The sequence below is a fragment of the Sylvia atricapilla genome, chromosome 25 (genome assembly GCF_009819655.1).
Source record: "Sylvia atricapilla isolate bSylAtr1 chromosome 25, bSylAtr1.pri, whole genome shotgun sequence".
NCBI lineage: Eukaryota > Metazoa > Chordata > Aves > Passeriformes > Sylviidae > Sylvia > Sylvia atricapilla.
Genome location: NC_089164.1, coordinates 260,202 through 285,157, shown reverse-complemented (window position 1 = coordinate 285,157; position 24,956 = coordinate 260,202). Strand labels below are relative to the sequence as shown.

Sequence of the window (24,956 nt, the reverse complement as noted above, 5' to 3'; positions counted from 1 at the left end):
AAAGGACTTTGGTGGATAATGGGCTTTACAATCCCAGTAATTAATCAGATATATCACGAAAGTGCTGACAGTGAGAGGTTACCAAAACGCCGGCTCACCTCCATGGTGTGCATGGAGCAGCCAGGGACCACGTGGGGAAGAGGGAACTGCCAGGCAAGATTGGTCTTCACCAGCTGTCTGTCACCAGTTTTAGGGCGATGAAGGAAGGAAGGTTGGGCAGCCTAGCCCCTGACTGTCCCTGTCCCTCAGCCACAGGCGACAGAGACGTGTAGAACAAGGGAGAGCCCTCGCCAAATCAGTGCAGAGGGCTGTGTCTGAGCTCGGACACTCGTACCCAATGGTGGCTCTCGCTGTGGCTTCACCATGCCGGGGAGTTTATGCCCACTATGTCCCTGTCCCCCAGAGCGCTGCCTGCCGGTCCCCGAGCACCTGTGGGGCCTGTACCGCCTCCACCCCACGGCTGAGACCCTCGCGGCCGCCCCGCACTGGAGCCGCCAGCTCCTGGCGAGCCGATCTCCGTGCTCCGCCCGCTCCCGCCCGCACCGAGCGCCGCCACGGGCGGACACAGCCGCCGGCGGGGAGCGGAGCCCCGCGGAGCGCAGCTCACCTGCGCTTTCCCACCCAGCAGTGACACCTGGCGGGGCGAGCTCCGGCCCCCGCATCCCGCATCCCGCGTCCCGCATCCCGCATCCCGCATCCCGCATCCCGCATCCCGCATCCCGCATCCCGCTGCGCCCCTTCCCCGGGCGGGGCCCGACGGGGCGGCCGCGACCGGCGGCTCCGCGGCGCATCCCCGCGGGTGCGGGCGCGGCGGTGGGAGCGGCCCCGGTGCGGGGCGGCGGCGGGGGCAGGAGCCCGGAGGGGGCTGTCCGACGTGCCCTCGGGGAGGCGGGGGTCGGTCGGGCCGGAGCGGCGGCTCCGCGTCGCTGACTCTGCCCAATGAGAGCCCGCAGCTCGGCGGGCGCCGGCAATATTTGGCCGCGGCCCCCGCGCTCCCATCCCCAGAGCGCCCTCGCCCTCCGCGCAAGGACCTCCATGGGCCGGCCCGGCCTCGCCGCCCGCCCCGCACGGCGCCGGGGCTGCGGGCCCCGCTGAGCGCCCCGCAGCCCCCGGCCCCCCCGGCCCCCCCGGCCCGGCCCCGCCGCCCCCCGCAGCAGCAGCATGAGCCTGGGCGCGGGGGCCCAGCCGGGGCTCGCTCAGCAGCGCGGAGCCGGCGGACGCGCCGCGGGGCCGTGACGGGCAGCGCCCCGAGGGGAGCGCGGGCAGGACCCCCTTCCCCGGTCATTTCTCCGTCTGGACCCCGCCCCGGAGAGATATGCTCTGCCCAAACCGCCTGGAAGCGTCTCCTGGGATTGCCGTGGCCCCCGGGCGTGCGGAGTGCGGAGCCTTCCCTCGGACGGCGGGCGCGGCCCCCCGGCTTTGCCTTCCCCTCGTCCTCCTGCTGCTGGCCCTGACGCCCCGCGCCGACTCCTCGTGGTGGTGAGTGAGGCCCCGCGACGCCGCCGCCGCCCCGACGGGCCCGGGGCCACCGCGGGCGGGAGCGGCGCGGGGCGCGGTGCGGGCGCGGGGATGGAGATGGGGATGGAAATGGAGACGGGGATGGAGACGGGGGTGAGAACGGGAACGGGCGCGGGAACGAGGACAGGGTGGGGACGTGGATGGGATGGGGACGGGGAAGACCGACTAGGGGTGTGGGCAGCGCCGGCGGGAGCGCGGCGAGAGCCCGCCGTGCCGGAGCCGGCGCCCAGAGCCCGACGTGCGGCTGCGGGAGCCGGCGGGGACCGGCCGGGGCCGTGCGGGATCCCCGCGGCTCCACCTGCGCGGCTCCGGCGGCGTGCCGGGGTCCCGGGGCAGAGCTGCCGGCGGCGGCCGGAGCGGAGCGGCCGAGACGGAACCGCCCCGGGGCCGGTACCGGGTCTGTCCCCGGGGCGCCGCCACCGCAGTGGCCACGGGCACTGACCCGCGCCCCGAAAATGCCGCCGCTCCTTCCGTGGGGATGGGACTTGCGGCCGGGACCTCCGGTTTTGCCGGGGAGCCGAACGCCGTGCGCTGCGGCACCGCTGACAGCCGTCCTTCCCTCCCGGGCTCCGGGGAGCGGGATGAGCCCTCGGGGCGCTTTAGACGGGGGAAGCGACAGCAGCTCGGGAGCCCTGAGCCACCCTGGCCCCGCCGGAGCTCCCATCCCCACGGGCTGCCCGCACAGTTACGTTACTTTGCTCCAGGGAGGAGCAGAAGTTGATGCCCCCCTTCCTTTAGATCAGATGAGGCTTTGTAACAGACAGAAATTGCGCTTTTGTTATTGACAGAAGTAACAAAATCCTTCTGGAAATTAGTCTCCTCCTGCTCGGTTCGTTTAACAGTGAAAATTCATCTATGCAGAATGACGGCAATTAGGAAAACAAGGATCGAGAAGTTTTCCAAGCGACCCTGTGCTGTTTCAGTAGTTCAGCAACACTGGAGAGAAAAAATAGTTGGCAGCAGAAAAGTTCTCAGTGTCCCCCACCCTATAAAAGTCCTTTCTAATCTTGTGGAAAACAGTGTTTTCCATGCCAATCTCATCATCATTAACAGATCACGGTGGATGAGGCAAAACTTAATCAAATTCAACCCATCTGCCACTGAAAGAAAACGGCGGTTTCTGGAAATTCTCAGCTACCGTGAAGCACTCTGTAAGGGGCCGGGAGCACTTAATAGTCCTGCAGATAGCACAAGTATTCCCGGTGTTTGAGAGCACGTCTGGGCGTGTGGCAGCCCCGGCCGGGCTGGCATCCCTAGGAGAGCGATTCCAGGCTGAGAAAGGCGGCTGGGAAAGCTGTGCCCCTCGGAGGGAGCGGGGAGTCCAGAGGACAAGGCTGCTCCCGCAGCTGGTGGCAACCAAGCACAAAAGCAACTTCCACAAGAGACCAGAAAATGCTTTGGGGGGCAAATGGAAATAGAAGGAGCAAGGCTGTTCACAGCCATGCCCAGAGGAGCTTTCCCGAAGCCTGGTCAGCTGAGGGGAACTGGAACCGCTGCGAGAGAAAATGAGTCACGGCTGGGGAGTCTCAGGTTGGTACAAGCACTGACCTGGCTCCCAGAGCCAGCTCTGCCCCAACCCAGCAGGGCAGGTGAAGGCAGGACGGCTTCTGTGGGCAAGGCGAGGTTGCTAAAACACAAAAAACTGAGAAAGGAAGGAAGGAACAGTGGAGAAGTTGGATTATTTCCACTATGGGGAGGTTGGAGAGAGGTTCGTTAGAGCTGAGGAGTGGGTGCATGGAATAACACGGCTGGAAAAGATGGAGGAATGGAGCAGTCACAGCATCACCTGCCCAGAGACGGGCAGTTCTGGTAACACACGTGGATGCTGCCTGCAGGGTGCAAATTCCTTCTTTAGGAGGAGTGTTAAAACCACCATTTCCCTTGCTGTCGGACCCCACTTCTCCCGCGGTCTGCCCTCATTCCAAGCGCGTGTCGCTTCCCAGCAAGCAGGAGGAAAACCAGCCACGTTTTAAGCCTCAGTAGCTGTGGCTTGTTTGGAGGAAGCTCGATTTAGCTCCCACAGCAGTTTGTGTTCTCAGCCTGCAGGCCGATCCCCGGCTGGCAGCTCCAGGGGACAGCAGGGCAGGGAGCTGGGCTGGGGCTGGGCAGCCCCACGGCCACGGGGCAGCCGGGCACCAACCTCTGGACGTTTTTGACAAGCAGTACTGGTCCCAAGGGCCTTAAACACATGACTTTTAAAACATAAAAAAAAATTAGAGATTTATTGAACACTTAAGATTCACACTTTCAATTGAACTTTCTCTTTCGGAAAGTAGAACATTTCTAAGAAAAGCCGAAACTGAACCAAGCGCTGTTGTGCTGGACTTGTCAGTCCTGATAAAATAGCGTGTTTAGATGAAATTGTGTTTTACTGAAAATGGTTTCAGCCAGCTGTGGTTTGGGAAAAAGTTATTCAGTGATTTGCATAGGTTTCCAAGCACATCTTTAGCACCACTGATATTACAGTAAATACATTTGGTGGTGCATCATCGTTCCTTATTTTAATTATTATTGCCAAATTCTTCTAGGGATTCACACACAATAAACTTGTGGAACTAGAGGAAATGCTTTTCATTTTCAGAGTCAACTTTTTAAGTAGTTTAATAGGAAAAACTGGGTCCCCTCTGATCACAGTACATGGAAAGGAAATATCAACCAAATGTTTCTTCTAAACAACTGCAAATTATTAATTTTCAGTGACGTCAGGCATGGCCCAACCGCCTCACACAAACGCCAGGAATTGGTGAACTTTGGCATCCAAAATAGTGGCTGCGGGTGTGTGTGTGTGTGTGTGTGTGCACGTGCTCGGCGCCCAGGCGGAGGGGACAGGTTGGGGACAGTGTGGTTTTGGCCCCTGTGGTTGTGGCCGGGCTCTGAGGCCACTGTGACTAACAGGGACCGCGGGGTGGCTGCGGCTGTGGGGAGCAGCACCCTTGCAAAAATACTTCCAAACTCCAATGTGTTACTTAGCAACAAAATACCAGCTGAAACAGAGACAGAAATTAAGAAGGAATGCGAGGGGAAAATCCCTAAATCCCGTTGACACTGGCGTGCACTGGGGCAGGGCGAGCAGCATGGTCTGGGCACGGCGGCTGCCAGGGCTGTGCCCCGGCCCCCGGAGCCCGCCAGGCCCCAAAAGCGGCCTCCGAAATTCCTTTGGAAAGATTTGGGAGATTAGACAAATGTTGCTTATAAATATAAACTGTGCAATAAACAAACTTGGTGTAAATAGCTAAGTAGAGTTTATTCGCTATTGGGAGCCCAGCGAGCCGTTCTGGTGTGGAAAGCCATTCTGAAAGTAAAGGTTTGGTTAAAGAAAAATGTACACAAAGCCCTGTTTGCCCCCCTGCATCCTACCCTCACACACACCCACTCTCCTGCAACCCGCACAGACCCCCCCCAGCTCCCCAGCACACCAAATCCTTGTTAGCCAACTTGTTTATTGCTAACCACAGCCCTTGGAAACTACAAATATTTAATTTCGTCTGGCATTGGAACAGATGGGAGGCATCAGGCTCCCAAAGAGATAAAACAAATCTGTGGAGGGAAGAGGATCGCAAGTTTGGGTGTGGGTTGGAGAGCGTGTGGGAGCCTGGCAACCACCTGGGGCAACCATGGTGCTGTCGGGATATGGGGGCTCCGAGAGCTGATGCATCCAGGGTGTGATGCCCATATGGAGATTTTGAGGGATGACCAGTCCAGAGTCAGGCAGCCATCGTGGTCCAGCTCCCATCCTCGGCCAGGGCAGGGGGAGTGTGTTTATGGGCACGGAAAACATACCAAGGGCAAATGGTGAATCAGGAGTGCCCAGGGCTCCCTCTGTGCCAGAGCAACCCCTGGACACGGTGCCGGGCTCTGGCCAAGGGTTTGGCAAGGACACCCCACTGCAGATGGAGAGGGGGACATTCCCACCACCATGGGCTGTTGGCTGTGCCCCCACTGGTGCTGTTCTCCAGGATTTGCCATTTGTTCCCACTGTGACACCAGAGCTGTTCCTGGTCCAGGTACCTTGGATGGGCACGAGGAGCGATGGAAAAATGGAACCACACACATGTGTGGGTACAGGCTGTAGGAGAGAGAGGCTCACTGGAGCAGGCATCATACTAAGGTGTGTGGGAGGGGAAATAGCATAAATAGGAATGTTTGAAATTAAGCCAAGGGAAAGGCAGCTGCATGGAGGAGCTGCAGAGTCTGCTGTGTAACCCTCTGGGGCACCGCTCCCCCCCTCCGTGCCAGCCCCAGCTGGGCAGACCCTCAGCAGCCCCTGGGGAGCTGTGCTGGTCGAGGGTCTCACAGGCCATGTGGGGGCTCCCCGGGCTCTGTGTCCGTGCCTGTGGTCCCATCCTGTGCCGTGGATGAGCCATTGCCTCCACCACCAGCGGAGCAGCTCATCACCCTTCAGCCTCGGCATTTTGCAGGCAAGACACAGAATCACAGAATGTGTTGGAAGGGGCCTTAAAGCTTCCAGCTCCAGCCCCTCTGCCGTGGGCAGGGACAGGGGACAAAGTTCCAGGAGCAGAACTTGCCACCTCCAAGGGGAGAGGACGTGCAGCTCTTGGGACACGGAGATCTCCGGGGTGTTGGCCCCGGCTGTCAGTTTGTTGTTGCAGAGCACTTTGCATGGCAATAAAAGCAGGAGGTCAGTGACCAGGAAGTCTTTATCCTGAGGCGCTCCACTGCTCAGCTCTCCAGGCAGCCATGCTGTGAAAAATAAGTTTTAAAGTAATGTCAGACTGATGGAGAATGAACCCCGTGGCCTTTGCAAGCAGCCCTGGTGTTCTTGGTTAGGGTGGATGGAACAGATGGGTTCTCTCAGTCACTCTGTGCCGTTATAATAATCCTAACTGTGCTGCTTAGTCCATTTTTCATTAGGGTCACTTTCACCTATGGGAAATCTTTCTTAGAAAGAAATGCAAAAGAAAAAAAAAATCCTTCTGCTTTCCAAACTCATTAGCTTTTACTATTACCAAAAGTGATTTCAGCAGTGCCATGAGGAGATCTGTGCTGGGCCAGAGCCCGTGGAAACACAGCTTCTCCTTGGAGGAGCTCACACCCAACACACAGGATGTGCCATGCAAAAGAGAACTGTACATTCAGTTTTATTACCAGAGGCTGTCTTACCTTCCCACCTCTTAGCAAAAGACTTTGAGATTTGGGGAGAAAAATATTGGTTCTTAAGGGTAAAGCATATTTTTAATGAGAAATTATTCTGTATTCATGCACCACCATCAATGTCCCTGAGGAACAGCTTTCACCCAGCACTGACCGAAGTTTTCAGGCCTCTCTTTTCAGGTAACTCTTACGCAAGATGCCAACAGCAAAGCCTCCCACACAGCCTGGGAGACAAGAGGCTACAGGGCTGCTCCCTCTCCCCAGGCCAGTATTTCAGTCCTCCTCACAGAAACTACATCCCAATGACTACACAGGGTGCAGGAAAACCAGAGAGGGAACTCTGACCAGGACCTGAAGGCAGGCAACTGTAAAAGAGAGATGCACAAGAAAGAGAAAGATAACAGTGCAGAAAAAGAAAAACAAGTCCTTTGAGTGGCACTGGTAGTCACTCAGCATTATGATATTAAAAATTATTGAAGTGAGACTAAGGCTCTCAACATGCAGAGTAGTGGCTCTAAGTGAGGAAATTAGGACTATTAATCACTCAAAGGTGTTAACAATTCCAGCAGGCCAAGATGGCCCTGTTCCCAGTGGGGCTTAATAAAATACTCTGGGTTTGTAATACTAAAATAATATCTCAGATGTTTATAGCACCTTGCAACCCAAAGTGCTTGGCAGTTGGCTGTAATTTGTCTGCCACAGCAGGGAGAGCAGAGGAAGGAAGGTGCAGCATCCTTGGGAGGTATGCAAAGAACTCGAGGAGGTGAAATGCTGCCAGGCATGATGGAATTTGCTCTTCAGCAGGCAAGAACGCAGGGATGTTGGATTTGATCCTATCTGCACAAGCTGACTCCAATAGCTGCCTACGGCTGTCCAGCCTCCCTCCAGGATACACATTTCATGAGGACTCAGTGGGGTGGGAAGAGACCAGAAGCCAGGACAGTTTGGCTGCCAAGCTGATCCTTCGGGACTGTCGAAGCTGTTACAGAGCAATGGGGAACTGAATCACTCTTCCCAGGGGATGGACTCCAGTGACGCCAGCAGGAAGCCAGACCATGTTCTCTTTTCAGCCTCAGAGCTCTTCTCAGACCTCAGAAGCAGAGACTGCCCAGAACCCCTGGGAGCAGGTGACATGGCCGGGAGTCCAGGGATGACCCAGCTGAGCACACCTTGCACTTGGTGGGGAGTAGCTGTGCCAGGAAAGGCAAATTCTCCAACTGAAACCCCATTACCTGGAATGTCAGAGCTGCTGCCATTGCTCAGACCCTTTGAGATGAAGGAGCATCCACCCCAAAGTCATCGTGCCTCTTCAGAGGCTCATGGTGCTGTGTCTGGCCAGAGCTCCTCCTGACCCTGGGCTCTGTGTCCATCTGTGCTCCTCTTCCCACCCGGCTCTGCCACCAAACAAGGAGGTACAAATTGCTGCCAAAGTTTAGGGATCCTCGAGTTTTCACCCACAGACTCTCTCTACATTAATCGTGACATTAATGAGTGAGGAAGCCTCATGCATTGTTCTTTGTGTGTCAGGGACCAGTCGTGGGGTCCCTGAGCTTTCCCACACCTGGATCCTGCCCACGACCAGAGGTGCTTGCACAGACATCCTTCCCCCCTGTAAAGCTGTGACAGTGATTTTAGTTAAGCTTAGCTTTTATAATCTCATTTAAAACTGTGCCTTTAATGGTATTGGTGCAACCCACAATGGGAATTTATGACGTTTCAAGCAGCTGTTTAATTCAGAGCACTAAAATGTTGGTTTGTCTGAGAATAGCAATTCCAAAGATTTCCCTTTCAAAATCAGATCATGTTCAAATAAGTTTTCCAATGCCTTATGAAATGGTGAAAAATGAAGTCTTAGCTAAAGCAGTGTCTAGTACAAATTTCATTGGAAAGTGAATTAGGGCACTGGCTTATTTTGCAGGAACACCTTGGTATTATGGAAGAGCAACAGGACAGTTTCTGATTGCATGTAATTTCACGAATTCCCATTAAATTAATTTCTTTCTTCAAAACCTCGTTTTCCAAGAGACATTTCCCAGCTGGTATCTCCCAGCGAGCACAGGCAGGGAGGAGCACAGGGCTCTGAGCTGTTCACACCGCCACCCGAGCGCGGGGCAGAGGCACCCGGAGCCTGCGGCTCGGGCGGGCTCCGGTGGGAAGCGCAGGACCGGACACATCCAGCACGGAGCCGAGCCCCGGGACGGGGTTAGCACAGCCGGCACGCCACCAAGTAAATAGATGCGTCTGCCTCTGATTTGCATGTTTATCTTAGAAGCAATTTAGGTTTCTCCTTGTTTACAAGAGCCAAAGTCAGCAGACTCTCCGCAAGAACAACAACTGGGAAGGCAGCGCGTGACGGTTGTCTCCTGTTCCCTCGGCACCCGCGGGACGTGGGGACGAGGCGGCTGCAGCCTCTGGATCTCTGGATGCGTCCCTGCAGCTCGCAGGGAGGAGGAGGGCCGGCGGGCAGGGCGGAGGGCTTGGCCCCGCGGTCTCCAAAAGCACCTGCCTTTGGAAGGTGAAGCCTCCGTCCGCCGCTGCCGGGGGGGAGCCGAGCACGGAGGGGAGCGCCGGGTCCCGCACGGCCCGGCCCCGCACAGCACGGCCCGGCCCCGCACGGCCCCGCACAGCACGGCACAGCACAGCACGGCACCGCCCCGCACGGCACAGCACGGCACGGCCCCACACGGCACAGCACAGCACGGCACGGCCCCGCATGGCCCCACACGGCACGGCCCCGCACAGCACAGCACAGCACAGCACAGCACGGCACGGCCCCGCACAGCACAGCACGGCCCCGCACAGCACAGCACGGCACGGCACAGCACAGCACAGCACAGCACGGCCCCGCACAGCACAGCACAGCACAGCACAGCACAGCACAGCACGGCACGGCACGGCACGGCACGGCCCCGCACAGCACAGCACAGCACAGCACAGCACAGCACAGCACGGCACGGCCCCGCACAGCACAGCACAGCACGGCACGGCACAGCACGGCACGGCACGGCCCCGCACAGCACAGCACAGCACGGCACGGCACAGCACAGCACAGCACGGCCCCGCACAGCACAGCACAGCACGGCACGGCACAGCACAGCACAGCACAGCACGGTCCCGCACAGCACAGCACAGCACAGCACAGCACAGCACAGCACGGCACGGCACAGCACGGCACGGCCCCGCACAGCACAGCACAGCACGGCACGGCACAGCACAGCACAGCACAGCACGGCCCCGCACGGCACGGCACGGCACGGCCCCGCACGGCACGGCACGGCACGGCCCCGCACAGCACAGCACAGCACGGCACGGCACAGCACAGCACAGCACAGCACGGCCCCGCACGGCACGGCACGGCACGGCCCCGCACGGCACGGCACGGCACGGCCCCGCACAGCACAGCACAGCACAGCACGGCCCCGCACAGCACGGCACGGCCCCGCACAGCACAGCACAGCACAGCACAGCACGGCACGGCACGGCACGGCCCCGCACAGCGGCCCTGCAGCGGGGCTCGGCGGCACGGGGAATGCCCCGAGCTCCGAACGGAGCACTGAGGCGCCGCTGCAGCTCCGTGCAGCCCGGGCTGCTCACAGGGGTGGTGCCAGCCCCTCACCAGAGCTGGCCAAAGGGCTCCGCACTCGGCAAAGGGCGATGCCGGGGCTTTATGGACCCTCGGGGGCAGCAGCATATGGAATCCCATCGCACAGGGTGGGGGATTGTTATCCCCACATGCAATTAATTATCCACTTCCTTCTTCCCTGCAGCCCAGCTCCTCCTCACTGCAGGCTGCCCAGCTCCTGCTTCTGCCTCTCTCCTCCCAACCCTGAACTCCAGGCCTGAGAAGCCTCCAGCATCAGAAGTTATCTGTCAAGGGCTTTTCTGAACTCAGGGCTTGATTTGTTTTTTGGGGTTTTTTGTGGGTTTTTTTTTGGTTTTTTTTGGTTTTTTTTGTGGTTTTTGTTTTTTTTGGTTTTTTTTTTTTTTTTTTTCAGCTGGAAAAATGCAGATTCCCCCAGAGTGCAGCATTGAAGAAGTGTGTCACTTCCAGCACAGCTTCATTTGTTTGAAAACGAAGTTCTGATAAGGCAGCTGGGGACTTCTCAGAACATCCATTGTCTTTCCCATTGCAGTGTTTTTAAAATGTCACAGATCTTGAAAAATAAAATTGGAAGGGATGCTTTCATCTGTCCAAAACAAATGTTTGGGTTTTTTCCCTCCCAAAATTCTGCTTGGCAGAATTTTCTGATGTTCTTCGTCTTGCTCCATTTCAGAGTAACTAAACCCAACTGGAGCATTTCTCACCAAGTGGAAGCTTTTGCCTTTGCCGAGATAACCACAGCCTTTCCAGGACACGGGAGGAATTTTCCCTTTAGTTGTGTGTTAGATTTCAGTGCAGAAAACTGCTGGAATCCTGTAGGTACAGTCGTAAATCCGCTGCCACAGGCAAAGGGAGATGCAGCCACTGGCCCTGGCAGTTCCGGGATGTACATTTAGAGGTGCTACTGCAGCACTTGGTGCCCTTCACATTGCTCTCCTTCCACTTTCTCCTGCTGATAATGTTTGCTCTGATCCGGGTGTTTGGCAGGAGAATTAAGGAGAAGTAATTAGCTTCCAGTGTGAAAAAGGGAGTGCCTAGTGTTTATCTTGTCTGGAGGGTTTCCCTTGATCTCGGTCTCCCAGGGGATGGTGTTAGTGCTTTATCCATCACTCTCCAGTCCGGGAGGCAGCTCCACTGCCAACTGCTGCGTCCCAGCGCCCTCTCAGCCACTGCTGTGGCTGGAGCCCAGTGCCCCAGCTCAGCAGTGCTGGCACAAGGCAGGGGATGGGTCCCCCACCAGGTCCCTGGTGAGTGGCTCATCACAGAACATTTTACCTTTTCCAGCTTCCCCAGCATCACTTTTCTCCAGCAAAGAGGAGCTTTGGCTACTTCTGCACCTCCATCCTGCAATCTGCTGCCTCCCAGCATCTCACCGCTGCTCTTGCCAGCACAGGCAGGGATAAGCCAGCCACCCCCAACCTTGCTGGGCAGAATGAATTTAGAGCAGGGGACTGACCAAGCTTCCCCGCAGGAATTCTGCGGGCCCACTCGATGCCGCCGTGCCATCTTGCAGCTGGTGGGATGCTCCTCTGCCCTGTCCCCATGGGAAGGAACGGGCTGCTCTCACAGTCTGGCACGAGCAAGGCAGTGAAACATCCACAGTCGGCAGTGCTCGAGGAGCTCCTGTTGGCTTTTCTTCCCCAAACAGCTTCTGCTACTTCCCTGTTTCTCTGCTTCAGGATGAAAGGCTGGTGAGCGCGCCTGTGACAATAACGCTCACTGCCCCTTGGAGTCTGGGTTTGCAAAGCCACGGGGAGCTGGGTTTATTATCCTCAGCTCCAGCCCGAGATGACCTTGTGCTTCTGCCAGCATTTAAACAAAATATTTTAAAAGAGAGAGCAGATCCCACTGCTTTCTGTGCTTGCAGGGCTTTCCTGAGCCTGGGAGCTCTCTCTGGGGTGGAATGGAACTGAGAGAACATGTCCAGAGAGAGACAATAAAATATTGTCCAAGTTTATTGCTTTTTATTATTATTGAGGGAAGGTTTTTGCTTCCAGTCTCGGGGTTAGAAAAAAATCTGAATATCACCCAAACCTCATCCCTTCCAGCCAGAATCCCAGCTCCGTGCTCTGCTGCAAAAATCATCCTCAGGCACAAGCAGCCAGAGGGGTGAGCGGGTGGTGCAGGCGGGAGCTGACTGGGATGGAAAATTCCATGTTGCTGCCATTGTCCGGGATGGTGTGAGAGTGCGGGGCAGAGCTCGGGTCCCTCCCCCGTGGCTGTGGAAAGCTGCCCCTGGGGCTCAGCCAGGCTCTGGCAGGCTGCTGTTTGTGCGTTGTCTTTCTGCTCCGGGCTCCCGCTCCCTCCCCGCTGCTGCAGCGAGGGCACCAGGAAACAGGCGGGCTGCAGGCAGCGCAGGAGCCACGGCATGGTTCTACCAGTTACGGAGCTTCAGGGCACGAGAGTAAATGCTCAGGAGATGGACAGAGAGGAATCGAGAGCCGGGGGATAACGGTGTGAGTCAGGAGTGCAGCACCGAGAGGTGAAGGCTGCTCCCCTTCCTCCGTCCCCTGCACATGCCACAGGTGTCCGTGCCATGGACATTCCCATCAGGGCAGGCAGCAGCGAGGGCGCAGCCTGCTCCAGCCGCCCTGGGCTCAGCCAGGCTCCATCCTGCTGTGCTCAGCAGGGCTGGGTGACAGCGCGGGGCTGGCATGTTGGGAAGAGGGTGGGAGGGAGGTTTAGACACATCAGCAAGTTTCTCTGCTGCTGCCCCGGGAGTTGACACAGCCCAGGCTTATGGAGGCGTCCCATGACTCCCAGCACGCAGAGCTGGCTGCCTGCTGGGGGACACGGGCTCCACAGACTCCTTGCTCTTTCTGCAGTGATGTACACACTGAGAAAAGCTCTGCTTGCTGCTGGCTGGTGCTTCTCGGGATTATTTTATCAAACAAAAGCACTGCGATGGCTCAGCTGTGCCCTGTCCCTGTGTCCCCCCTTCTGAACTGCAGCCCCAGGAAGGTCTTGACATGTGCTGGGTCGCCCATGCCAAGGGGATGCTGCCAGGGGGCACACTGCTGTGTGGAGACAGTCTGGGCAGAGCCTGGAGCAGCTCTGACACAGCTAGGAAGGAAAAGGGAAAGCTGGACCTCAATATAAGACCCACCAAGCAGGGTGAGGACCTGGAGTCACTTGGTTTGTTCAGCTGGAGGACACTGAGGTCAGACCTCACTGGGGTCTGCAGCTTCCTCCTGAGAGGTAGTGGAGAGGCAGCTCTGATCTTGTTCTCTGTGCCGGGGACAGGACCCAAGGCAAAGCCTGGAGCTGTCAGGGGAGGTTTAGGCTGGATACTGGGAAAAGGTTCTTCTCCCAGAAGGTGGTCTGGCATTGAACAGGCTCCTCAGTGCAGTGGTCATGGCCCCAGGGCTGCCAGAACTCAACAAGTGTTTAGACAATACTCTCAGGCACAGGGTGGGATTTTGGGGGTGTCCTGTGCAGGGCCAGGAGCGGGACTCGATGATCCTTGTGATCAGGATATTCAGTGGTCCTGTGGCTCCCCTCTGCAGGCAGGCAGTGACGTGGCACCGTTCTCTCTCGCAGGTACATCGGGGCGCTGGGCGCGAGGGTGATCTGTGACAACATCCCTGGGCTGGTGAACAAGCAGCGACAGCTCTGCCAGAGGTACCCCGACATCATGCAGTCGGTTGGGGAGGGAGCCAAGGAGTGGATCCGGGAGTGCCAGCACCAATTCCGGCACCACCGCTGGAACTGCAGCACCCTGGACCGGGACCACACTGTCTTCGGCCGGGTCATGCTGCGAAGTAGGTGCTGCCCTGTCCCCTTCCCACCACCACGGGCCTTGTCTTCCTGGGAGAGTCTCTCCTCCCTCTGGGCTGCCATGCCCGTGGCTTGGATTACTCCCTGAGGAGAGCTTTGCCTTTCCTTGTAAATTAATCAAGTAGTAATGGGAGCAGAGCAGTGCGTTTGGAATAGCTGCACCAGATGAGTTGGAGCAGGGGGAGCACTGGGGGAGAAGGGGGAAGGAGGAGACACCTCCGGAGAACAAGCTCATATGTAAACAGTAATGGGATATATAAATATTTGGAGAGCGGGGTTGGCCAGGACTCAGCAGTTCACGTGGGAACTGGCTGTTCCCTCGCATGGCAAGGGAGGCAGGGCACAGATGCAGCTCCAGTCCTTGCTTCACGCTCCGAGGTGGAGGAGGACCACGGCTGTGGGGCAGGTGCCAGCCCTGCACAAAGGACTGGGCACGGCCCTGGCCAGGGGAGACCTTCCCACTCCAGGTGAGGGACGGATACACGTGGGGATGCACCCAGGAAATGTACCCGAGGAACACAGAGGAAAAGCACGATAGGGACAGGGATGGAGCAGCTCTGTGGGCTCCAGCTGCCCTGGGAGTGCTCTGGGAGCAAACAGGCCCTGGGAGCTGGCACAAGCCCCGGTACAGGCAGCAGCACTGCAGGACAGATGCTGCTGCATCCCATGACGTGCTGGGAGCATCCAGCCATGTGGCCTCCAAATCAAAAGCGGCTGGAAGAGTCTTTCCACTCGCAGCTCGTATGGAGGACACGTGAGCGCCACAAAAGGAGCTGGTGAGTGGGGGGCTTGCTCCTGGAGGGGATGGGCAGCTACCCGTGGGGGGGACAAGCAGCAGAGCCACAAGCCAGGTGCCCGACCTGACTGAAGGGAAGGGGACGGGAACGCTGAATGCAGCATTCACCCTGCCATGCTGGAGCCTGCCTGCTCAGCCTCTCTGTTCCCATCACGGCACCTTTCCTCCTGCTCGCATCCTCTCCTGCCAAAGGATGGGGAATGATGAAAGCTCCTCGCCACAGCCCCATCCTGCGAGACCCAAAGAGAGCTCTGCTGCCTTTGAAGTTGCTTTCAAAGGCTCTCGAAATGAAGAGTAACATGGTTTTGATTTGCAGCTTCTTTTACAACATTATAAAAACAGCTGCGAACTTGAACCAGAGACATAAAATAGCAGGCGGCAAGCTGCGCTACGCGGGGAGGGCGCAGCCCGGCCAGAGCTGGCGCTGTCCCCACGCTCCCGTAGAGCCAGGAGAGTGGCCCCGGCGGAAGTTGCTGGCTGCCCATGTACCCATAGCATCGCAGTTAGTCTGAAGCGCTCCAGGGAAGCCGAGGCTGGACACTGTGGTCAGCAGAGATGGCTGGGCTCGGCTTACCCACACACAGGACGACCTTGCTCCCCGTGCCCTGGTTCCTCCTGGGCTGCAGGCGCTCGGCACGCTCACTCCCCGTCCCTGTTTGTCTCCCCGTGGCAGGCAGCAGGGAGGCCGCCTTCGTGTACGCCATCTCCTCGGCCGGGGTGGTCTATGCCATCACCCGGGCGTGCAGCCAAGGGGACCTCAAGGTCTGCAGCTGTGACCCGCTCAAGAGGGGCCGCTCCAAGGACGAGCGCGGGGAGTTCGACTGGGGCGGCTGCAGCGACAACATCAACTACGGGATCCGCTTTGCCAAAGCCTTTGTGGATGCCAAGGAGAAAAAAGTGAAGGATGCCCGGGCACTGATGAACCTGCACAATAACCGCTGCGGGAGGATGGTGAGTGCAGCCCCTGCAGCAGAGCCTGGCTCTCGCCCATCCCACGGGGACCTTCTGTAGGGAACTGGGCAGCTGGGACAGCTTGGCCAGAGAAACGGGACCTTGGGCATCTTTGGAGGGCAGCTCCTGCTATGGATAAGGCTGGATGCTGCCCTGCCTTCCCAGTGCTCCCCTGCACGTTTTGCCCTAGGGAATGGCCCCACGGGGATGGCAGGACCTCGCTCACCTTTGCCTCCTTTGCCCTTGCTGATGTTGGCATCAGTGACCTCCCTACAGAGCCCCTGTCTCCCATTAGGAGCCCCATCCCACAGAGCCAAGGGCTGATAAGCTGCATCGGGAATGAGTGGATACTGGTGCAATATCTGATGCCCAGGGTGACCACTGGTCCTTACCCATCCCTCTTCCCACAGGCTGTGAAACGCTTCCTCAAGTTGGAGTGCAAATGCCACGGGGTCAGTGGCTCCTGCACACTAAGGACTTGTTGGCTGGCAATGTCAGATTTTCGAAAAACGGGGGATTACCTAAGGAAGAAATACAATGGGGCCATCCAGGTGACGATGAATCAGGATGGCACTGGCTTCACAGTGGCTAACAAGAACTTCAGGAAGCCCACAAAAACAGATCTGGTCTATTTTGAGAACTCACCTGATTACTGCGTGATGGACAAGTCAGCAGGTAAAACCCAGAGCTCCACTCATTATCCAAAAGCAAACTTCCTCCCTTCCCAACAGGCCAGCAGCTCCCAGCTAGCCCAGCCTGGGGGCTCAGCTCCCCCACTCAACTCCAGTCTTTGGAGAGTGGTTATCCAGACCCAGAGTTCCCACTGCACCCCACACCTGCACAGGCAGGACTGCAGTTGTCCAAAATCCCCAGGCTTTACACACCAAAGCCCCAAATCCCTCAGGCTTCTGGTCATCACAAAAGTGAAGTGTATGCTCAGAGCCCATCATCTGACAAGCAAACCTCCCTTGAACAGGCAACAGAGAGCCTGTTCTGTGCACAGGCTGCTGGCTGCTCCTCTGAACACAGCCCGAGGGTGAGATGAGAGCAGGAAAGAGGTGTCAGGGCTGCTGGACTCCTGCACAGATGACCAATGGTTTCTCAGCCTGGAGCATTCCCAGTTTAGTTCGCAGCAGCCATGGGAACTTGGTGGGGAGCACATGGTCCTGCCATCCTCAGCCTGAGCAGAGGGCATTGTGAGCTTTGCCAGCTGCAAAGCCTGACTCGGTGGGCACACACTGCTCCAGGGATCCCCTAAGGCACAGAGGGGCTGCAGACAACCCATCCCTGTCCCCTACCACTCTCATGCTCTGGCAGCAGCAAACACAGGCTTGGGCATGGGAAGGGGCCATGCAGACTGTCATAGAAACCCAGAGTGTTTTGGGTTGGAAGGGACATGAAAGATCATCTCATTCCAACCCTCCATCATGAGGGACATGAGAGACACCAAAGCTGCATCCCTGGCCAGGATTGTGGCATCCCATGTCCATGAAGCACAGCAAGTGCAGGCTTCCAAGTGGTGGCTTTGGAGACCCCACCGCAGCAGGTGCCGTGACAGAACCAGGGGATTCCCCCACTAAAGCAGCCACAGCCAAGGCCCCAGTGCAGCTGGAGATGCGCAGTCTCCCTCACTGCAGGTGGGTGGGCGGGGAAGGGTTGGAACAGGACGGAGAAGACGCTGACGGGCTCTGGTTCTCCCCGCAGGCTCCCTGGGCACGGCGGGCCGCGTGTGCAGCAAGGTGTCCCGCGGGACGGACGGCTGCGAGGTGATGTGCTGCGGGCGCGGCTACGACACCACGCGCGTCACCCGCGTCACCAAGTGCGAGTGCAAGTTCCACTGGTGCTGCGCTGTGCGCTGCAAGGAGTGCGAGGACACTGTGGATGTGCACACGTGTAAAGCACCCAAACGGGCCGAGTGGTTGGACCAGACCTGACCGGACAGGAGCACTGAGGGAAGAAGAAGCCACTGCCACCCCCCTTGCAATTTTTTTTTAACCCCCTGTGCCCTGAGGGCCACGATGTTCTGGGAGCTGTAGTTCAACTGCATGGCTTTTATTTAATTAATTCTACAAAGCACTAAGGAAAGGACTACAGTTCCCAGGAGGTACTGTGGGCCCTTCAATGTGCTCAGCAAAACTAATCCCCGACCTAGCAGGAGGCTGCGATCCTCGCTTAAACTGTGAACCTGCAAAGGTTCTCTTGGCAAAGGGACGGTGCAACCAATAGAGACTCGGAGGACTGACTGTCGGGACGTGATGGATGATGAATCCTGCCCCTCCCCAGAGAATCTACGTTACAGTAAAGCTTCACCAGCCAAAAAACACTAGTTCAGAATAATCCACTCTTGCAAAAGCATTCTTGCTTTTTCTCTTTTGCAAGGCCAGAGGAAGGGTGTCGTGAATCCGTAGGACAGTTCCATGATACCTGCGTTTCTCTCAAGCAGACCTGGCACGTCACTAACCCCACTGAGCAAGAGTCACCTCTGCATGAGGCTTGTCCCTGTGTCCCCAGCACAGGGAGGAAGTGGAGCTGTAGCTTGGAACTGAACCCTGAAGGACTGCACAGAGACAAAGGCCACCTCTAGATGCTGGTGGACACATGGGGCTTGAGAGAGCAAATGAAACCTGTGAACTTACTGGTAGGTTCTGAAGTCAGCGATACAACAGCATCTCTGTACAACTCACGTGTATGTTGTGTATACTGCTTATTATTTTAAGTCAAAATTCATTATAAACCTATATCAGAAAATTATGTCCTTTGCTTTTTGAATTCCTACACACTCAGTAGGGCATGTCCCCAGAGCAGGAACCAGCCATCAGCATTTCTCTTCCTCACTGTCTGCAGCTGCTGCTGCCTCAAAGCTTCCTATAGAGCTGAGCATCCAAAGCCCCAGGGGAACCCTTGGGGGCATCACACTTCAGGATATGTGGATGCCCCATCCCCAAAAGTGTTCAAGGCCAGGTTGGACAGGGCTTGGACCAACCTGGTTGAGTAGAATCTGTCCTTGGCCTTGGCAGGCCGTGGAACAAGAAAAGTTTTAAAGTCCTGTTCCACCCAAACCATTCCATGGTTCTACAGCACTGGGTTGAGCAGGAGATGCCAGATAAACTTCCAAATCTTTCCCATTAAAAAATCCCCCAAACACTCGAAACATAATCAAGTAAAATTGAAGCTGATGAGAGGAGGGGAAGGCAGCTGCAGAGGTGCTGGTAGGTAAGTTACAGGGATCCATACCTCTTCTCTACAAATTTCCTCTTTTCTCCACCAATTTGAGCAAGCAGACGTTACAGAAATGCTTTATTTAGTATACAGATATTTTATAGAGTCTGGTCAAAATCCACACAAACAAATACAATGTATAACAGTTGAACATGGAAACTAAACTGACTCAGCTAAAAAAAGAAACACTATTTTAACTATTGCAATTCCTGAGGCTGAGGGTGCTCCTGCAGTTCCCCCACCTGAGCTAGGCTGCACATTGCCTCAGGCAGGGCTGTGCCTCCTCCCTGAGCCAGGAGAAATGGGGTTCATTTTCCTAATACTGCTCAGCATTGTGCTGATGGGCAGGTAAGGACGTTTCACACAGAGGAAGTTTTCATGGAAGTTCCAAACTTACAACAGTAAGAAAGGCCAAGTCAACAGGGACATTCACCTGCAAAAACTTTTTGCTGTGGTGTGCTTCACTGCTGCCAGAGGGCATGTCACAGGTCTCTAAGAAGCTGGGGTTTTCTCCTGGAAGCAGTGAGATGTGTGGACAAGAGGCAGCCGAGCAGGCTGCAAGAGCAAAGTCTGAAGGAAGGTCAAAGGAGCAGGATGGGATTAAGGCAAAGAAGATTATTCTGGTCCTAAGCCACCCATCGGCTACTGCACAAGAGCATCTCCAATCGGGGATTTTACTCAATGGCCCTAGGAAACAGTTTAAGTGGAGAGAGAAATCCACTTTGAAACAGGCTTTGATGGGGGAACTGCTCAAAGAATTAAAAGAGCCTGCCATGGGCTGGATTAAGCACTTTCCTCCATGCCAAACCCGAGAGTGCTCATGCAGAAAAAGGACCTTCAGCAGAGCTGCTGCAAAGCCACAGCCAAGCCAAAAGGTGACATTTTAATGGAGCTCTTAAAAGAATTACAGGAATCCCACCTCCCCACTGCCTAACCTGCTTCCTACAGAATTAAACTGATTCCCTGACAGCACAAGAGGGTTGTGCAGCACCTTCCCTGCTCTTGCACTGGAGTTGGTGTCTATGGTCTCCCCCCAGGCCCTTCCAAGATCCTCTGAATTTCAGGGAGAGACAGTTTGCCCATCCTAGCTGTACTGAGGAATGCTGGCAGGTGAGCAGGAGGTCTGAGGCAGGCCAAAGGCATCCCAAGGCAGTGCAGCATCCGTCAGCACAGGCTAATCGACCAGGAAAAGCCTCTCATTCATCTTCATTACTGCTCCACCTACTCTCAATTTACGACAGACTTGAAAAAAATGCTGCCCCCTCAGCCATCAATCCAAACCTCCCTCCCAGAGCAGGACACACTCCCTGGGCTGGGAGGGACCCAGTGCTTGGGGACCCAATGTCAGTCTCTTTTTCAGAGGACCCCGGAGGGTGTCTGAAGGAGATCTGTTGGCCCACCTGATGAATAACACCTTAATCAATGGCTGCTGCCTAAATATGGCCTCCCCTCGAATGCAGATGTTCCTATTTTAAAACAAAGAGGGAAACTCCTGAGGATAGGTTGTCTTGGGTTTGTTGGCTTCCTTCCTTTCTTGTTTCATCACTGAGATGCTGAAATTGGATACCTTCAGTGCCCTGTAGAGTAACCACAACTGAGACAGGAACCCTCCCTAGTGCTGCCAGATCCTCCTGTGCAGCTGCATTCCTCTCACAGCAGTAAATAAGAGGAGTAAAACTACTTGGAATCAAGTGCAAGTGCCACAGAAGTACCTGGAGAAGCAGTCATGGAGACATCCCATCGAGCCTAAGTTCACCTGACAGAAGAAGTGAGTTTCTTCTGCAAAGGACTATGCAAGGCTACACTCATTTATTAACAACTAATTAGCAGAAAACCGCAGAATTGGAATAGAAATACACCGGTCAGCCAGAGCAAACTCCCAGTGCTTGTGCAAGACAAGATCCCACTGTGGGCCAAAGAAAATTCAGACTGGTCAGTGCCCTACTGCAGATGAGCCCCAGGGAAGCTCCCCCTCAGCACATTCATCCTTGGCAAGCAGCTGTTTTCCATCTTAAAACTTTCCTGAAGGCTACGGTCTCATCAGGGAACACTCAGTCCCTTGCACGAGCCTCTTAAGTAATCTGCCTAAAATGTGGAGGGAGCCTTTTATGTAAGTTCATCTTCTAATTAACTTCCAGTCAAAAGCATGTCTGCACTCAAGGACAAGGTGCAGAATTAATTGCTTAATGAGGTTCTGAATACATTACCTTCACTGAAGCAGCTGCACAGGACATACAGGAGGAGGCAGGTGTTGGAAACATGGAATCGCATACAGGGCCAGCAATTGGACTTGACATCCAAATGTCCCTTGTGGGTCTCTTCCACAGTCCAGGAGATTCTGTGATTTTGATTTTCTCTACGTGGGCAAGAACAGGCCTTAGCCCAGGTGACACCACCATTTTTTAAGATGGAGGTAATGGCAAGATCTGTAAGTTCCTGAGCTCAGCACTGCAGGTGGATACATTGCCAAGCTACACCCCAATCCCAACATCCCTTTGTGTCCCCATGGGCCTTTTCTGTTCTCCATTGGGCTCATAAAGGCACAGAAGGCTTTGATCAGGTACCTGTGATCAGCGCAATCCATGGGGGATCTCACCTGTTGTAACAGCCCACAGGGGCACATTGACTATGGCATTTGGACTAACACTGGTACAGCCTGTCAAGATGTGTGTGCAAGCTCTCACATGCCGTATTGCTGAGGCAGTCACAGAGGGCTGCTCCAGCCAGCAGCAGGGGGGGTCACTGCTCTGGAATCACAGCCCGTGAGTCAAGGCAGGAGAATGCAATAGTCACATACTGTGTCACTCTGTTTTATAACTGACGAAAGCCCACAGCCAAATTAGCAAAGAAATCAAGAGGTTCTTAAGAAAAGGGTCCAGCTGATGAGGCCACACTGTGATTTCACAACTCAATGCATCCACAGTAAAAGGAAAATGTTGCTGGCCAGAAATAACCAAAGGGGGAAGATCCCAACGGAGGAACACTCATCGTGGTGGATGCACCCTCACTGATGCTGTAAGCAAGGGTGTGTTATCTCGCCCTCCCCAATGACTGGACTCACTGAGGATCCCACCAAAGAGCACACAACAGCAGCTGAGGCTGGAAATGAGAAAAATTCCAAGCACATGATCAGTACCCCTGATCACAGTCTTGTCCCTCCAGTAAGGGCTGGGGCATGCAGAGCACACCCTGCCAAGGAGGCTCCAGACAGGGAGGAGGCAGCCAGGAGACAGGGCTGAAACTGAAGCTGCCTTTACTCTTTACCACCTTTACTGTAAGATGGGTGAATTCAGAGCACAGGACACTGAACACAGAAGCCCACTGTGATTGTTACTGTCATCCTGACTGATCTGTACAGATTTTTGACCCAAAAGCAGATGACAACAGCTCATGCATCACCTCTGCAGCATCCTAATTAAATGCAGACAAGAGGAGTCTGTCCCTTTTAACAGCAAAATTGGGCAAATTCGGCACTGTCCAGAGGCTGGTAGAGTATGAATACTGGAGAAGAGGTTTAGACTGGGTATCAGGAAAAGCTTCTTTCCCCAGAGGGTGGTCAGGCACTGAACAGGCTCGCCAGGGAATGGTCATGGCCCCTTGGCTGCCAGAGCTCCAGGAGTTTTTGGACAATGCTCTCAGGCACAGGGTGGGATTGTTGGCGTGTCCTGTACACAGCCACGAGCTGAACTTGATCTTTGCATGTCCTTTCAGCTCCAGATATTCTGTGATTCCATGAGCCTCATCTGCCCCCTGCCCTGCTGCCCACAGTGCCCTCTGCACAGAGCACAGCACAGCTCCCACGTGCTCCTGCCCCACACAGCCGGGCCCATTCGGACACCTCAGCACTGCATCCCAACCACACACCCCACACACGAGTGCTTGGGAGGTGCTGCTCCCCTCACTGTCTCATCTCTGAGGCAGGGGGAAGGGCAATATTAATTTATGTCTGGCCAAGCCCCATACATACATCTCCTTTCCCTAAGGGAGTCTGCTCTCATATTTAACCTCTTCATTCTGCTGGCACTGGAGGTGGATGATGCAGCTTGGAGAGGTGCAGGCACTTCCCTCTCCCCCTCCTCCTGGAATCTTCCTCTCACTTGTGGTCCTTGGGATTCACCCAACGTTTCTCAGGAAAAAAAGAGAATTAAGAAAAAAAAAAAAAAAACAGGACCTCTAGACAAGTATGCATTTAATAAGCAGTGAGACAAATAAGCTCCAGTTATCCCAGCAGAATTACAACACCAGAGAACAATTTTCTGCATTCCTCTGAAGGCCTGAAGGAACCCAATTGCCTGCTCTCAGGCTAAATAGGTACCAGACACCAAGTGCTCCGTAAGCAAACAGAGCCCCCAAAGTGCAAAAATGAAATAAGTAAAAAGCTTCACATTACATATAAACCAGCCGTTTGCACCTTGTTATTAATGGTCTCAACTATGACCTTTACACCCTGCCTTGCTCAGAGTCATGGATCTATGAGGCTTGGCACCCTCACAACAATTCCAAGATGAGGAGCAGGGAATAAACACGCCTGGCCAGCACTGGAGAGATGCAGGAAAGGAACTGGCCTGTGACAAATCTGGATGGAGAACCACCCAGGGCCATCTCTATATGAATCTGTCCCCATAACCTCAGTGACCAAGGTGTCTGACAGCATGAAAATTCCTTTTGCCACATACATACATGCATTAAAGCTACTAACAGCATCTATTCCAAATTTCAAAAATGAAGGGCTCCCAGAATGGTAAATATCTGTCAGAGATTATTCCCCAGAATTCTGATGTGATTTATAGCCCACATGAACTAGGGTTGCAATGACCAGACCTTGTTACTCTGAAATATTTATTAGTCTAAATTGCTTCACCTCTGTTGTAAGAGTTGTATTATTCTAACAGTGCCAATAGCCAGTGGAAAGTTTTGCTCTAGCACCCACTGTACCACCATGGTACACTATATTGAAATGCTCCTACTTCAGTAGCTACATGAAATCAAATAGCCAATAGCATGTAAGCATCAAAGACTTCAAGTCAGACAACATTAGGAAGCTGTCTCAGTAATGTGTTAAATCACATTTGTGCCATCTCTGCAGAAGCACATGCAATAAACTCCTGATTCACAAAGATCTTTAGACACTTTTCATTAAAGTCAATGGTAAGACAGGGCGAATTCACACAGGAAATCAGTTGCTTAATTGCTTCAGAAACAATAGTTTTACTGTGATAATACTTCCCCCTTTCCAACCCTTCCTGTACTTTTTGGAAAATACTCCTGGAGAAGTCAGAGGCTGGCAGGAAGAAATGCAGCTACATTCTCTTCCTGGACATCCTGATCACAAATTAACCTGTCCTGACATGGTGAGACACTGCAAGCACCCAAAACTACCCAACAAACCAAACTCACCCCAAACTCAAACTGCCCAAATCATCATAGAGCCTATAATTATCCTGGCTTCCAAATACACAGATCCAGATATAGAAATAAATGCTAATCTTCAAGATTTGACTTTCACTGGCTACTCTGAATGAACTGAAAATTTAAGGAGTCTGTTAATGCTACATAAAGCCTTGTGAAAAAGCTATTGCCATCCCAATGGCTGTTAAGTGACCACAGTTCTTGTTTCAAGGAAGTTACATCAATATTCATCATATCCTGAGTCATAGTTGTAATTTTTTATGTATACATACATATAAATAGATATGTGTATATATACACAGACACAGCATAATTCATATGGCATTACTAAGGTATGGGTTCAGGTTTAAGTCCCTGCTCCTAAGTGGCAAAGGAACACTTCCCAAAAGCATGGACAATCCTGCTGGAAAACCATAGCACTCCTTCCTCAAGAACTGCTGGCACTTCTAGAGACAGGAAGATTTTCATTACACAGGCTGCTGCCAGCTCTCCTTTCAGAACAAGCCCATCCCCTTTCTGTTACTGTTATGTCAGGGGAGGACAGTGAGAGAAAGCAGCTCTTGGGATGATACA

General features: G+C 54.7%; 1 protein-coding gene across 1 annotated transcript; it reads left to right on the top strand.

Annotated features, from left to right (window-relative positions):
* The first annotated feature begins 959 nt into the window (after positions 1-959).
* WNT2B (Wnt family member 2B) lies at positions 960-18,503 on the top strand. Its single transcript, XM_066335622.1, has 5 exons — positions 960-1,479; positions 13,772-13,992; positions 15,478-15,755; positions 16,166-16,430; positions 17,460-18,503. Exons 1-5 carry the CDS (start codon positions 1,316-1,318, stop codon positions 17,687-17,689), a joined length of 1,158 nt encoding a protein of 385 aa, XP_066191719.1. The 5' UTR covers positions 960-1,315; the 3' UTR covers positions 17,690-18,503.
* The last annotated feature ends 6,453 nt before the right edge of the window (positions 18,504-24,956 follow it).

Bases quoted from the DNA above. Each gene is read 5' to 3' on its own strand.
- WNT2B (XM_066335622.1), top strand. From the start codon at position 1,316: ATGCTCTGCCCAAACCGCCTGGAAGCGTCTCCTGGGATTGCCGTGGCC. The intron at 1,480-13,771 runs GTGAGTGAGGCC...TCTCTCTCGCAG, and splicing joins CGCGCCGACTCCTCGTGGTG to GTACATCGGGGCGCTGGGCG. The intron at 13,993-15,477 runs GTAGGTGCTGCC...TCCCCGTGGCAG, and splicing joins CGGCCGGGTCATGCTGCGAA to GCAGCAGGGAGGCCGCCTTC.